The following is a 15230-nucleotide window of genomic DNA, read 5'->3' as shown; positions in this document are numbered from 1 at the left end:
ACTTCCATGGGGCTTGGGGTGGGTGTAAAGTTCTGCCTGCTTGGGTCTGCTTGCAGGATCATGGCCCACGTATGGAACCTACAGGAAACAGTTAACTCATTATGGTGGGAGCTCTTTGTGTATCAAAGGGAAGAATGTATCCCCTTATCTGTAATGGTTTGCAATTTACCTTAGAGGTATGAAAAATTACAGTTAGAAAATTAACTTACTAAATAAAGCTGGAGCACTATGAGAGTTCAGTAATCTGTGTACAAGCTCAGCTGCTCTTTAACAAGGAAAATTTTCCAACAGTAAGAAGATTCCCATAAGCTAGAATAGAGGACATCCATTGAAATGAATAAAACAAGGGCACCTAAACAGGCAGCTCGCTAGTTGATGGGAACATATTGCATAGCCCAGGTATTGTCTTAAAATTTCATGATAGAAAAGAGCTGTGTGTGTTGTTTAAAATCTGTCTGCTGTTGTAATTAGGGACACCTGCTTCCCTGTTATTAACACTGCATTTACTTTATGAATTCAGAGCCTCTTGGCTCTTACTTTAGCTCTGGGTTTTTTATCCTCCATAGCTTTCACAGCATTTCCCTGCCTGCAGGATCGTAGATGTTTGGAAGTAAATTCAGGTTCCCCACCAGACAGCTGGGCTTGATATAGGGGAGGCCCTTTCATAAAGCCCACCATTTTCTTCATCTTTGCACAGGGGTAGGGATAAGAGAGAAAGATACATTTTGGCTCTTTACAGCGATTAAATGTTAATATTCTTTTCCTCCATTTTCAATACTGACAATGGTTGCTACATATAACTTCCTATCCACTGAAAATATAGGACAAAATTATGAGTATCAGTCATCTGGGGGGTTTTTAGTAGCTGAAGTTAATTTGCAAGTCGTCAGCTCAGCTGAAATTCAGCATTTAAGCCCTAAAATGGAGTTTTCTTTGCTAAAATTTAGAGCTATATTTTATGCTAATGCTACTGAGACATCTGTCATGAAACTGGGGATTTCTTGGTGGTTTTTTGTACTCTTGGCAATGAAAGCTCAGCTGATCTATTTACTGATACCTGACATTTATTCAAAGGGCAGTGTGTGGTGTTGGTAGCATCGGGCATTTTGAGCCTCACCATCTTATCACTGGCACAAATTTAGAACAAAAACACTGTCTTGGATTGTCTCCATCAGCGCATGACCCGGGTAGAACAAGGAGGATCAACTATCCCAAAAAACATTGGCAACATTGCAGCAGAAACTCCTGTCAGCTGCAGCTTTGAGTTGGCATCAGCGATACAGAATATTTTGCTTAAATGAGCCTTGCCAGTAAAACACACACAACTCTTCATCTACTCTGTGGAACGGAAAGGAGTTAAATTACAGAAATTCCAAGCAATATGGGAAAGGGATCCCCAGTATAGGGTGGAAAGGCAGGTGCACAAGATGTTTCCGACCCACACCATGTAACCACCTCCCACCCTTCTTTATTGTTCATTTGTTTCTTGTGCATATTGCTAAGCCATCAGGCACAAGACTAGACCTTGTTATGTGTTTGTACAGCACCCAGGATATCTTGAGTGCTATGACAGGGTAATCTAAAAAATGGTCTAATAATAAAAAAGGGAACATGTTTTGGCATAGAGGGCAAGGAGCTGGGCAATAGCTGATCTGTGTGACCTGCTCCTCTTTTCAAAGCTAAGGGGTAACTTATGATACCCTATGCATCAGAAGTTATTTCTGTGCCACTTGAAACCCCCCTGCAGGGATCATGTCCCCATTTGCAAATGGGGAGCAAAGAGCAACAACACAGCTGCAATGCCAGCTATCATAAAACTGGCAATGTAATAAAATGCCAGCAGAGATTACAACATTTTGCAATCAAAACAGCATATCCTTACTACCTCATACAAAAACAAATGCCATCAAAAGTCTGTACCTTGGGCCCAAAGAAAATATTTTGGGGAAGATAAATTCTCTCTGCATGCTGATATACATCCACTTTATTCCAGACCTTCTAACCAACAACAAGGATTGTCTCCCAGTCATTCATATCAAAGCATATAATTATGCTCTATGGCCATTATGTGACCACACTTCCCCATTTAAGAAATAAGTCATTTTCTTATGCAAAATAAAATTCCAAAGTCAGACTCAGACAAATACATACAAATTAAGCAAAACCAACAGCTTCCAATTTAAAGCATCGCAATACAGCAAACACAACTTGACTATAGTAATGGAAGCAGATGGACATTCTCTGTTACCTTGAAGCTTATGTCATCATTTATCCTAGTGCAAAGTGGATGTAAGATAATGACAGTATTTTACAGCCATTTGGCACAAGCATTAGGAACTAAACAGACTGCCAGACAAAGGAAAAGCAGGTCTAGGGACTTCACCTACATTTAGACTCTAGTGGTGGGGCAAAATCTTTGATTTTCAGAGGTGTTCTTCATATTTTAGCAAAGCTATTTTGGCCTGATCCAAAGCCCATAGAGGCCAGTGGATAGACCCCCATTGCTTTCAATGGGCTTTGAATCAGGCCTTTGGTCCAGGACTGGTGAGATGAACTACACTTGTCTACATAGAGGACAGTAACTAAGAAACACTGACTTCAATACCTCATTTCAGAAGTGGGAACAGCAAACTGTACTATGGATGGACGCACACACAAGTGTGCAGCCCTATTGGCTTCCTATGTGGATTTAGTTACAAGATTTTGGGCCCGTTTTAAACAAGACAGTACAAATGAGTGTTATGCACAATATGAAAGAACAGGAACCAGAGTGACAGTAACAAGGTCATGTTGTTATATAGGCTTGTTATGTGCACAACTTAATGATGTCAACTCATTTTTATAAATGAATATAAATAAATATCAGCAATCCCCAGTGACCTTCTGTCTAGCCATTTTCAGTTGGTTTTCTGTAGACATGAAGGTACCCATTTCTGAATATTAACACAGAAGTTGTTAGTCTACCAGCAAGTAGAGTACTGTCATGCTCCATATTATTTCTAAGTACATATAGTATGTATATATTTTTCTATCACAGGGAAAAGTTTTCAACAGATGTCCCTAGACCAACTCAAAGTAAAAGACCTTACTCCTGTACGGAACAATCTAGCTCCCATACCAGACCACTGTGTTCAGAAAAGTAAGTAGAGCATTTAAATTACTGTAGCACTCCTATGTGAATCTGTAAATCATTTGCATTGGGATTGTTTTTTAATTTTTCTTTATCCCAGATGTGTTTGATATAATTGGTCTAGCATTAGTTAAGAGCATGATCATATAGGAGAATTTAATACTAGGATAGCAGGGGCTGGAATATGTTGCAGATGTGGTATGCTCAGTCTCCAGTAGAAGTGAAAGTGCCTTGTACCACTCTGGTAGCAGCCCTTCCTAGATACTCCAAAGCAATGTTTTACCCTACTGAAGAGTAGGGATGTATATACAATGTGCTGTAGATCATAGAACATATAATAGGTACAGTGCCACTGAAAAGTGAAGATGTGTCCTGCTTGGTGCATTTTGGAGCAATGCTTGATGTGTGTGATAAAACCATGGATAAACAATGGCTCTACTATTGTTAAGATGAAGAAAATCCATCATCTCCCATAAGTATGTGCTTATATTTATATGTCCTTGTCCATGATCATGGCAGGAAAGAGAATTAGTTCTGGATTAGTTGGGTGCCTACCACAAATCAAGTTGTTTTCTTTAGACAGAGATCGTGCACAAATGAGAAGGTGGTCTGTGCTGGCCTTTTACTCTGTATTATAGTCTGGTGCTTGGACTTGATCTTAAGCAAGAGCATATAACTTCATATCCGCATAGTCAACCTAAAGTACTGTATTATATGTTGCTACAACAGACCTTTCAAAGCATTAGTTTATCTGTCTACAGTAACCTAGGTGTCTAGGTTTTGACAGTGTGCGCTTTACCATGGTGTCTGAGGTGCTAGGTAATTTGGGTCACTATTTCATCATACACAGCTACAAATGTGTACAGTTTGTGGGTCAAAGCCTCACAATCCTATCTGCAAGTGAAAGGATGGGAGGTAGAGCTTGAGGCTGTCTCCTCCTTCACAGGAAGCTGGTGGCAGCTGCCTTCACTCATTCTCTACAGCTGTGCTCGGTGCTTGAAATTATTGCTGTCTTGGTAGCTTCTGCTGTAATCAAGAGGAGCAGGAAGACAATGAGGGCCTCTCTTGCTGTAGACTGCCAGCCAGTTCCTCTTCATTCCCATGGCAACTCCAAGACAGCTCCTGCAAGAGCAAAGAGAGCCGGTCCCTGCCCCAGTTATCAGCATCAGCAGCGGGGAGAATGTTTAAAAAGTCAGGACAGAGGAGGAAGACTATAGGCCAGTGTCAGAGCTTTAGCTGGAGCTAGACATGGTAAGGCACTTGGGTGTGTGATGCTACCAATGCCAGCCCCACTCTCAGCACAGTAGCATGGTCTCACATTTCTGTGTTCCATTAAGCTCCAAACCCATATGTTTGTTTTGAATAAGGATTTGTGCGTTTGCCATTTACCAAAGCACAAATCAGCCAGGGCCTGCAACACCAACGTTTTAGAGCTAAGCAAAAGGTTTCTTGCCCATTAGGACCTGAGTTCTACCACTCCAGAATCTGTGTATCTGCAGCTGAAGTTGACCCCATTGCTAACAACAACAAAATAAAGGAAGCTGCACTCCTTACACTGCTCTGCACATTAATGATGTTTCCAGCGAGGGTGGTGGAAAAACAGAACCCTGAACTCTGCTGTTGTCTAGAAAGTAAAAGAGAAACTAATGTTCACCTCTTCTCTTTTGAGGCGAAGACATGAAGAATGCTCAAGTGACACTTCATGTCGTCAAGGAAAAATTCTTTAGCTACTTTCAGAACCAGAGCTTCAAGTTGTCTCTTTAATTTTAAACTCTGATGTTTAAATATTCTCTGCTCATCCCCAATTAGCATACTGTTGTTAGGTATAACTTTCAAAGGTGGATTTCATAGTCATCGGTATTTATGTAGATTTAATTCACACAAGCAACCAGGGTATTTTCAGCTATAAGTAGCATATTACTGTCACAGTTAAGCATCACAGATAGAGGTGTGAGGTATTAATGTTTAGCAGCAGTGCCATATACAGGGTATCACCTTTCCTAGGGCAGATATAAATAACAAAAAGAAAATCTGTTTGCAAAACTGATTACATGTTTCACTTGCTATAGAAAACAAACAGAGAAAAACTTAAATGATGGGTGAAATCCAACACTGTTGGGATTTATCTTACTCAGGTAAACTTCCCTGGGAGTAAAACTTCAAGAGTGAAAACCTAGATCTACTGAAATCAAATTAAGAAAAGGAGTACTAGTGGCACCTTAGAGACTATTTCAATAGATCTAGGTTTCCACTCCTGAAGTTTTACTCCCAGGGAAGTTTACCTGAGTAAGAATGTTAGGATTCAAATAGAAAAGACAAGATTCAATGACTTTTTAATTAAATTGAAACAAGTGCTAAATACATAGAATAGAAAGGTGAAATAAAACACAATAAAAGTATAAAAATAATTAGAAAGAGAACTGAAACCTCTATGAATGTAAACAGAAAAAAGTACACCCCCCCCCCCAAAAAGGAAGCGAAGCAAAAAAGGGAAGATGTATTTGCCTTAAAACAACTTTAAAAATATCTTTTAGAAAAAAGTTTGTAAGTAGCACTGAAACAATAACATAAGAAAAGAAAAACATATGGTGGGAGGAGGGACTAGGCTGTCTTTAAGCCATCATTTTGACCTCCCAATTTTGAGCTGCTTCTGGGAGCTGGAGAGGTCCCTAGCATAACACAACCTCCTGTGGCTTCCCTGTTGGCCTGGAATCTATGCAGTATTCAGTGCTGCTGCCCCACTCCCAACACACCCTTCCTGCCCCTGGTATATACCTCCTAAACCAAGGCTTGCAAAAGGGTCCTCAGAAGACAGCCTTAGGGCTGACTTTCACAGCTCCTGCAATGGAGGAGTCCTCCCCTGGTGAAATATTGGGCTTTTAAGGCCCACTTATACTGCTCTGGCCCTTTCATGTGGCATAAAGGGGCTAGAACTGCAGTGAAATTCTCACCTCTTAAATATAAATATGAGTAGATCTGGTTCAACAGGTCAATTTTGAAAATAGGAATAATGGTCATTTTTGCCATTATTCTTTATAACTGAAAGTTTCTTCAAAAAGAACAGGAGGACTTGTGGCACCTTAGAGACTAACAAATTTATTAGAGCATAAGCTTTCGTGGGCTACAGCCCACTTCATCGGATGCATAGAATGTAGTAAGGTGTGTGTGTGTGTATGAATGGAACATATAGTAAGGTGTGTGTGTGTGTGTGTGTGTGTGTGTGTGTGTATATATATACACACACACACACCTTACTATATGTTCCATTCTATGCATCCGATAAAGTGGGCTGTAACCTATGAAAGTTTATGCTCAAATAAATTTGTTAGTCTCTAAGATGCCACAAGTCCTCCTGTTCTTTTTGCGGTTACAGACTAACACAGCTGCTACTCTGAAATGTGAAAGTTTCTTCATCAACATGGGCTGAAGAATAATGTTCTACAACAGAGAATTCGAAAAAGGACTCTCCTCTTTCAGAATGGCTGCCATCTCCTATGGGTCTCAGTAGGAGGAGGCTGAAAATGCCCTTTGCAAAGACACCCTCCTTCAAATTGACCACTGCCTCCCATTTTTCCCAATGAGAGTGAAGCCAAGCTTTACTCAGGGAAGTTGTGGACTCAGGCCGCCATCTTCTTTGAGGGCAGGTTGGCATCACTCCCATAGGGCATAATAGGAGTCAGAGGCCATTTTGAAAGAGGGTATCTTGAAAGGTTAGCCCTCTAGTCACACTTTCTTCATGTGTAACAAAGTGGTTGAATCTCTGCTTTAAGTGAAAATCTCAACTTTTAACTTACGGAAGTGCCGGTCACTGTTTCAAATATTTCCCCAGCCCTTGCCTTCCCAACCAGTATTATTTCATTTTGTCATGACTAATCTTGCTCCATTCTCCTTCCAAACCTTACCTATGATGCCTTTGTCCTCACTCTACAGTTTCTCTTCTAGCATCACCTGGGCACCACTTCTCCGACAATCTGCTCTTGTCTCTGCAGACACGAGCAGTTCGCAATAGTCATACTTGAGTATTGAGGAACCAAGGGCTGGAAGGGCATAGAGTTGCTGCTGGAGTCTCTTTCTTCCCCAGAGAACTGACCCTGCCCTGTCCCATCAGCAGTGCTGCCCAGATAAGGCAGGCTAGTGCCTACCTGTTACCACACCACACTGCACCCCAGAAGCGGCCAGCAACAGGTCCGGCTTCTAGGCAGGGGGGCCACGGGGCTCCACATGCTGCCCCTGCCCCAAGCACCAGCTCCACACTCCCATTGGCCGGTGAGGGCGGTGCCTGTGGGAGAGCGCCGCATGGAGCCGCTTGCGCACCCCCGCCATGGAGCCAGACCTGCTGCTGGCTGCTTCCGGGGTGCAGTACGGTCTGCAGTCCCAGGACAGGCGGGAAGTCTGCCTCTGCACCCCGGGTTCACCACTGACTGGGAGCCACCAGAGGTAAGCCAATGCCCCAACCCCACACCCCAATCCCCTGCCCTAGCCCTGAGCATCCCTCAACCCCAGAACCCCTTCCTGCACCCCAAACCTCTCATCCCTGGCCCCACCCCAGAGCCCTGACCCCCTCCCAGACCCCAAACCCCTCTTCCCCAGGGCTACTGGGTCACAGGCATCAACAATTTTCTTCAACTGGGTCCCCAGAAAAAAAGTTTGAAAACCACTGTCCTAGAGGGAGTTTTGCATTATTCAGGATCCAACAGACAGACAGGGCTTGATTTCTGGCCACCTCGTCTTGCCTGTTTGAAAGAATGTTACTATGTAGTGGTTTCTGATGCTTGGTGGTAAAATCACCACAGCGCAGCAGGCCTGTGCAAGGTTCTCTAAACCACTTACACTTTTAGTTAAGGGCTTAAGTAGGTTTTTCTTGGTGTTTAGGGCCTTCTGCAGACCCTTTGCACTCGTGTGAATTTCACTTAGGTGAATAACAATCTGCAAATGTCACAGATGTTGAGCTTGGTGCCGTCCTCTTAAGAGATGAGTGAGTGCTCCTCCGGATGTGATTGGTTTCCATGCAAAAGTCTCCACTAAACCAATTCTATCACATGCCACAAAATAGAAATCCTGACCCCTTCCCTTTTAGAACATCACAATGCATGTGTCCCTGGAGTCACCCAGGCAAATTCTGTACAAAGTGATTGAAACCATAATTGGTGCATTTTTTCTTTTAAAAATGTTTCTTGAATTACAGTATTAAATATTAATGAACCATGAATCTGAGCTATGCATCATGTTAAACTGCAAAAGACCAGGCAGTTAGCTTACAATACTGCCTATTACGCCCCATGAGAACTTGGTTTGTGTGCTTTGATCAAGCTTGAGTTTGGAATAGACTTGTGCGTTTAGAAGCTAGTAAAAAAAATTTTAAAAAAAGACCTCCAGTACTTTTAAATCCTTTCTATAAGAATCTGCTTTGCAACAAGTGGCCATTCTGGAATTATTGTTCATGGCAAATGACGAATTATTATATAGGCATGTGGCTTTGGAAGGGGATGGTTGGGAGAACTTCAGCCTTTGTTGTATCAGGCATATAACAAAAAAAAAATTCTATATATATGGGGAGGGGAGCTGTTCCAGTGTCCATTGAAGTCAACAGGAAAGCTAGCATTGACTTCAATAGGAGTTGAATCAGGTCCTTGATGCACAAGGGGAAATTCTGCTTCCCTACCCCCTCTGTAATTCTGCAGGTATAGAGGGCTCTGAGCATGACAATACTGGTCTGATTGCACTCTGCAGGGGCAGGTGGGATTCAGGGATTCCACGTAGGGGTTCTGCAAATCACAGAGCTTCCCTAGACGTCAGCTTGGAAGGAGGTCATGAGATTGGCTGGAGAAGGATAGGCATGGAGGCAGTGAATCCTCAACTAGTTGAGGTATCTCTCAGATGAAGTAGTACTATTTTTATCTAAACCAAATATTTCCCTGTAGTTAGTATCTAAAGAAATCCATGATGTTGGGAAAGTGTCTGAATTTAAAGTCAGTTATGCCAAATCTGAAATGCTAGCTATAAATTTGCCAGGCTCTAAGAAGTCATTCTTCCAGAAGACATTTGGATACAAATGGGCAACAAATTCTATAAGATTGTGGCCCTAAGAACCCATTTATACCGACGGGAAAAATGCACACCCAACACACAGTTGTCAGAATATTTTACCAAACAGTGTCTTGTAAGGTATCTCATGAAAACTGGTGTCACACTGATCAGGAATATCATTGTGTGATGTATGTGCATATTGTGTATACAGAGTTATGTGAGCATGCTGGAAATAAGTTCTTAAAGTATGGTGTGGAGGCAGCTGATAAACAAGCCTGCCCTAGACAAAGGAATGTGGATTTATCTGTCTGCATGGACCCAGTTCACAGGCAGATGAAAAAATAGCATGGCTTGGTTACAAACAAAGTGCTCAAGCCAATAAAAAGAGCAAATTGACTAGAGGACAATCAAAAGACTTGGTACCTACACCCCAAAGAACAAGCAGCAGGGGAGAGAAACTTTATCTGGGCTTACTGTTCAAAAAATACAATTCAAAGCTTTTCTGGACTATAAAAGGTAAGAAAGGGGACTCCTTTGGTACCTATTACTTAAGGGACAAAAGGGGCCAGCACTCTTGGAATCTGTGAAAGGTGGTTCCCCCTCCCATGTGTTAAGATACAGAACTGACTGTAGTTGAGAAATTTCCTGACACCAGGATTGTAATCTAAATTTTAGACTCTAGAAAGCGTGTTTTATTTGTAACTATTTTCTGCTTGTATTAGCTCTGCTTAGCATCACTTACATCTGTTCTTTATTAATAAACTTATTCTTGTTTTATTAATTTCTCAGTGCTGTTATACTAAAGTGAGGGGTGCATTCTCAGTTGAGACCATAGGCTGGGGTGTATTCTGTCTCTTTGGAGACAGCTGACTTGGTAATTTCTGTGATTGTCCAATTGGAAGGACTGGATATTGCAAATGAATGCTCTTCCGGAGGTTCAGGAACTAGAGTTTACTGAATGTTACCTGCAAGGCAAGGTGTTATGGGATGTACTTACCCCACGCCAGAACTGAAGGGGTTAAGGAGTAACCCTGGGCCCAGGCAGCCCTACCCATCTCCACCTGCAGAGCATACTCCAGCTGGAGGTGGAGTTTAAAAGGGAGCCAGACAGTTCAGAAGAGGCCTGACAGGACAGGGAGAGACACCTACCCTAAAAGCTTCTGAAGGATGCTACAAAAACTTTTCCCTGGGAGAAAAACCCTGCCTGCTGAGCCCGGAGGGGCAGAAATTTCAGTTATTCTCCTTTCCTTTGCTACTGTGACAAACTGTAAGACTTTTCAGGGTAAGCGAGTGATAAGTGGTCCCAGAGGCAGCCTTAAGGTACTCCTGGGTGCCAGAGCCCAGTGGAGGGGGAGGGCCCATGCTCCCCTTCCAACCACCTTGTTACGGAGGGCACAAAAACCCTCTCTTCCAGACTCCCCCTTGGGGAAAGCCAGAGAGGGTAAAGACTTTGCAAACTGCCTAGCTGGAACTCAACACCCCCAGGAGTCACTAAACAGACTGAAGATCATCTCCCCATCACCCCTTCATGGGGATGTGGGGCCCAATATCTTCCTTGAGGCTCTGTTCCCCCACAGAGGGTTACAGCTAATTGGTGACCTGGCCAGAAGGTCAGATTAACACTCACCAAAAGGCAGGCCTTCCCAGGACATGACAGTAGCCAGTGGGAGACTTTGGAGGCAAAGTAAGTAAAGACCTACTGTCTTAACCACTAGGCAACATCACCAGTGAGCCACCCTTCGCAACTTGATGGAGGTCTGCAGTAAAGCCTTGAAAGAAAAAAAAAATCATGGATATAGACAAACTGTTGAAGTGGCTGATGGACAGCCAGAATTAACAGAACCAGCTGTTCCAACATAAATGGCTACCCAGCAACAGAGGTAAGCAGCACGACAGCAGCAGCTCAACCAGGAGCTGATGGCACAACAGTTAGAGCAGCAACAACACCTGGTCCAGCAGCTGGTGACCCTTTCACAACCACTAGGGGCAAGCACAAATCTTGTGGTCAGGACCACAAACCCTACCCCAACCCCAAACCTTCTGGTAAGGTGTCTGGGGACAACTCTGATGCTTTCCTTACTATGTTTGAGAAGATCGCAGCAGCAGCTCAATAGCCATCTGAACACTGGGCTGTTTCGCCAGTACTTTATCTTACCAGGACAGCTCAAGCAGCATATCAGAACCTTGATGCCATGGATGTGCAAGACTATGCATGTCAAGGCAGCCATTTTAGACATCTTTGATATCATGGCCGAGACCCACCAGCAGCACTTTTCACCGGGATCCCAGCCTCAAGCAGTGGCTCAGAGCCTTAAAGAACATTGTTGGCTGTGGCTCCAGTTGAGCAAGTCACACTCAAGCAATTCATGCAGATTCTCCCAGCTGGCAGACATGGGTGAGTGTTCTGACACAAGCCTGAGACACTGGCTGATGCAATAATGCTGTCAGAAAATTATATGGTGACCACATGCCTGGCCACTGGAACACTGAGGCCTCAATAAGCTCATTCCAGAGGATCACAGACTACGGATCTATGGCCCAGCGGGGGGAATGCCCTCTGGGGTACTGAATACCAAGCCCAGTCCCCTGGATGATCTGCAGCTATGGATGACATGACCAGAGGGTCGGATGGGCACCCATCAGAAGGCAGACCACCACAAGACATGACCATAGCCAGTGGGAGACACTGGAAGTGGGGCAAGTAGAGACCTAGCATCCTAACCACTTGATGACACTGCCAGTGAGTGCCACCTATCACACAAGGTTAAGACTGGCAGAGTCTCAAGGAATTTGCTGGTGAGACAGGTAGCATGGTGTGGCAAGGAGAGGACACATGCAGTTTAAGTTCCAGTAAAGCGCTCGCTCACAGAAGTAGTGGGGTAACAGTGGCTTGTGATTTTGGGCACCCAAAGAAAGACTCACAAAGATACCTGGGAATTCACATCTCAAACAACCTAGAAGAGCTTTATAATTTAAATGTCAAATCTCTACTTCAGCAAATGAAAAGAGATTTGGAGTCCTGGGGGAAGTATGCCATTTCTTGGTTGGGAGAAATAGTCACAGTCAAAATGAACATTTTGCCAAGGATATCTTTCTTTTTTCAAAGTCTTCTTGAAATCATCCCAGATAAAAAGCCTAGCAGAAATACAGAGGATGGTGTTAGAATGTATATGGAATAAGAAAAGACCAAGTATAAGTGCAGATACTTTTTTTCTCCTATTGAACAAGGTGAATTAGCTATTACAAATATTCTGTGACACTACCAAGGCAGCCCGCTCAAAGGAGTAGTGCAGAGGTGGACAAACTATGGACCATGGGCCACATCCAGCCCATGGGACCATTCTTCCCAGCCCCTGAACTCCTGGCCTGGGAGGCTAGCCCCCAGCCCCTCCCCTGCTGTTCCCCGTAGGCTCAGTTCACTGCACCGCCAGCGCAATACTCTGGGCGGTGGGGCTGCGAGCTCTTGGGGCAGCGCAGCTGCAGAGCCCGGCCTGACCCAGGGCTTTGTGCTGTGCGGTGCATGGCTGGCTCCAGCCGGGAGATGCGGCTGCCTGTCATGCCTGGCTGTTTGGGGAGGCAGAGCCTCCCCTAACCACCTCTCCATGCAATTTCTGAAACCCAGTGCAGACCTCAGGCCAAAAAGTTTGCCTGCCCCTGCAGTGGTGGACTGAGAGCACTCTAACCCAGCCAAACACTGGGTCTTTCCGATACTGCTTCAATGGTCGCTCGCACCAGTCAGGTTAAAGAATATTTATAGATTGAATGGGGATAAATGTTGAAGAAATTGTGGTGGACATGTCCAGTCATTAAAGAGTACTGGCGTGCAGTTTGTAACCAACATGTCACAAATTATGGGATATTTAGATACTGGTTACCATTTAGAGTACATTCACCTCTACAAAAAAAGCACACCAGTTAATTTTTTATATTAACATTCTGTAGCCATACCTGGTTTGTTAAATATAATTCAATAAATCTAGACAACAACATGTCATGGGTAGTGTAAAGATGCTCACTCTGTAACATGGTAGCACTATGTTAAGTGGAGAGCTCCAACAATTACATGTTTCTCCAAACCAAAGCTCACTGTTGTAACGGTTATTGCATTTGTCTCTGATATTTATATGGCTAGGATTTGTAAACCTATTAAAATATCCTAAATAAAAACAGATTTAGATGTGTAACAAACAGGCCACTCTTCTGTCTGCACATTTTTTGATCTGCTATTCTTTCTAACGGTATAATTAATCGGTAAATATGGATTCAACAGTGTTCCGTATACAGCAAATCTACTCTTACCAGGTAAATTCAGATTGTTTAAAGTGGACTTGTAGGACAAGATCCTCAGCAGATATAAATTGGCATAGCTCCAGTGACTTCAGTGAAGATACTCAACTGACACCAGCTAAGGATGTTACCTGTTGATTCTAACAAAAATTGCTCCAAATTCTCCTCTATTAAATCATAAGAACGTAAGAATGGCAATACTGGGTCAGATCAAAGGTCCATCCAGCCCAATATCCTGTCTTCCGATGGTGGCCAATGCCAGGTGCCCCAGAGGGAATGAACAGAACAGGTAATCATCATGTGATCAATTCCCTGTCACTCATGCCCCGCTTCTGGCAAACAGAGGCTAGAGACACCATCCCTGCCTATACTGGCTAATAGCCACTGATGGACCAATCCTCCATGAATTTATCTAGTTCTTTTTTGAACCCTGTTATAGTCTTGGCCTTCACAACATCCTCTGGCAAAGAGTTCTACAGGTTGACTGTGTTAAGAAATACTTCCTTTTATTTGTTTTAAACCTGCTGCCTATTAATTTCATTTGGTAACCCCTAGTCAATCAATCAATCTACATCTGGATTAATTCTATTGTTTTCAGTGGCATTACACAAGATTTACATCAGATTAAGAGAGAATCTCCTCCTTGTTGGCTTGTAGAATTTACTTAAACTTGTGCAGAGAATCTCCCCATCAGGTGGGTTGTGAGGAAGGAGCAAAGAACTGAAGAACTGCCCAAGGAAGGGAGGGAGTCATGAAGATTCATGTTCAGATAAGTTTTGGACACGTATCCGTGTGTTTCAGTGATTAACAAAAGTGAAGCTATGCAGGCTCACAGATCACTGAAAACTCCTTGTAAATCATCTGTCATTCTGTTGTTTGCTTGGTTATTACAAAGAAAAGTATTTTCACGCATGATTAGTTCTGCCAGAGTGTGTTTTAAATTACTTTAGTAATTCTTTGCTCATTTTCTATACTGTTTCTAAATTTCATGGATTCAATTTAAGAGCACATGATACAAGATAAACGTACAAGAATAAGAAAGTGACAAACTGACAAATTATAGAATTTGTTTCTGACTTTCTGGGCACTCTTTCTCTTTTTTCCTCAGTCCAGCTACCACCTACTGAAGTTTCTCATGGTGTCAAGAAGTCAAAGTCTCTGTCTTTAAACTCCTTAAGGACTGGCACAACTATTCTCCCACCAGCACTTACCTCCAAATCCCAGAGAGGAGGACTTTCTCAAAGTCATTCACTGCATTCCTTCTTACCTGTTGTATCAGGGGAGTCTCTCAGAACAAGCCGTGTCCTGCCTGCTATCCCAAGTCAGAAGGGGTCTACTCTCACAGTGGAATACTTTAAGAAATCTTCCAGCAAATCAGACAGTGAAAATTAGCTCATCTTGCTGGCCTCAAACACATAGATGGAAATATTTCGAAGCTTTTTATTACAAGATAACTATACAGTAGAACCTCGCTAATTCACGTTAATGAAAGCTGATGACAACTAGACTGTTAAACAATTTAAAAAGTAAGGATAATGTATCACACACTGTATTTTGTGCATTGTTTTGACTTTTAGTATTTTAATTTATGATTAATTTGCTAGTGAGTAGTAAATATACTGTAGTATATTTTGTGAAAGGAGACCCTGGTAGCGTACAACTCCACTACAGCACTGTATTAAATCTTTGCTGAGAAGGAGGGCTAGAATGCCAGGGTTTGTGTGAGAGTCATAAAGTGTTTGGATAAGTGAAATATGAGTTGGTGATGTTCTACTGTAGTTCAAAA

At 42.9% G+C, this 15230-nt stretch overlaps 1 protein-coding gene across 1 annotated transcript in view; it reads left to right on the top strand.

Annotated features, from left to right (window-relative positions):
* ANKRD55 (ankyrin repeat domain 55) overlaps positions 1–14836 on the top strand; it is a 68950-nt gene extending 54114 nt beyond the window's left edge. The window contains exons 10-11 of the mRNA XM_077816286.1: positions 3038–3139; positions 14553–14836. Coding sequence (XP_077672412.1) covers positions 3038–3139; positions 14553–14836 — 386 coding nt within the window. The remainder of the gene's footprint in view (positions 1–3037; positions 3140–14552) is intronic.
* The last annotated feature ends 394 nt before the right edge of the window (positions 14837–15230 follow it).

Source organism: Eretmochelys imbricata, chromosome 5, assembly GCF_965152235.1.
Source record: "Eretmochelys imbricata isolate rEreImb1 chromosome 5, rEreImb1.hap1, whole genome shotgun sequence".
Taxonomy (NCBI): Eukaryota; Metazoa; Chordata; order Testudines; family Cheloniidae; genus Eretmochelys; species Eretmochelys imbricata.
The sequence above is the reverse complement of the archived record's forward strand: the minus strand, read 5'-3'. Positions and strand labels throughout refer to the sequence as shown.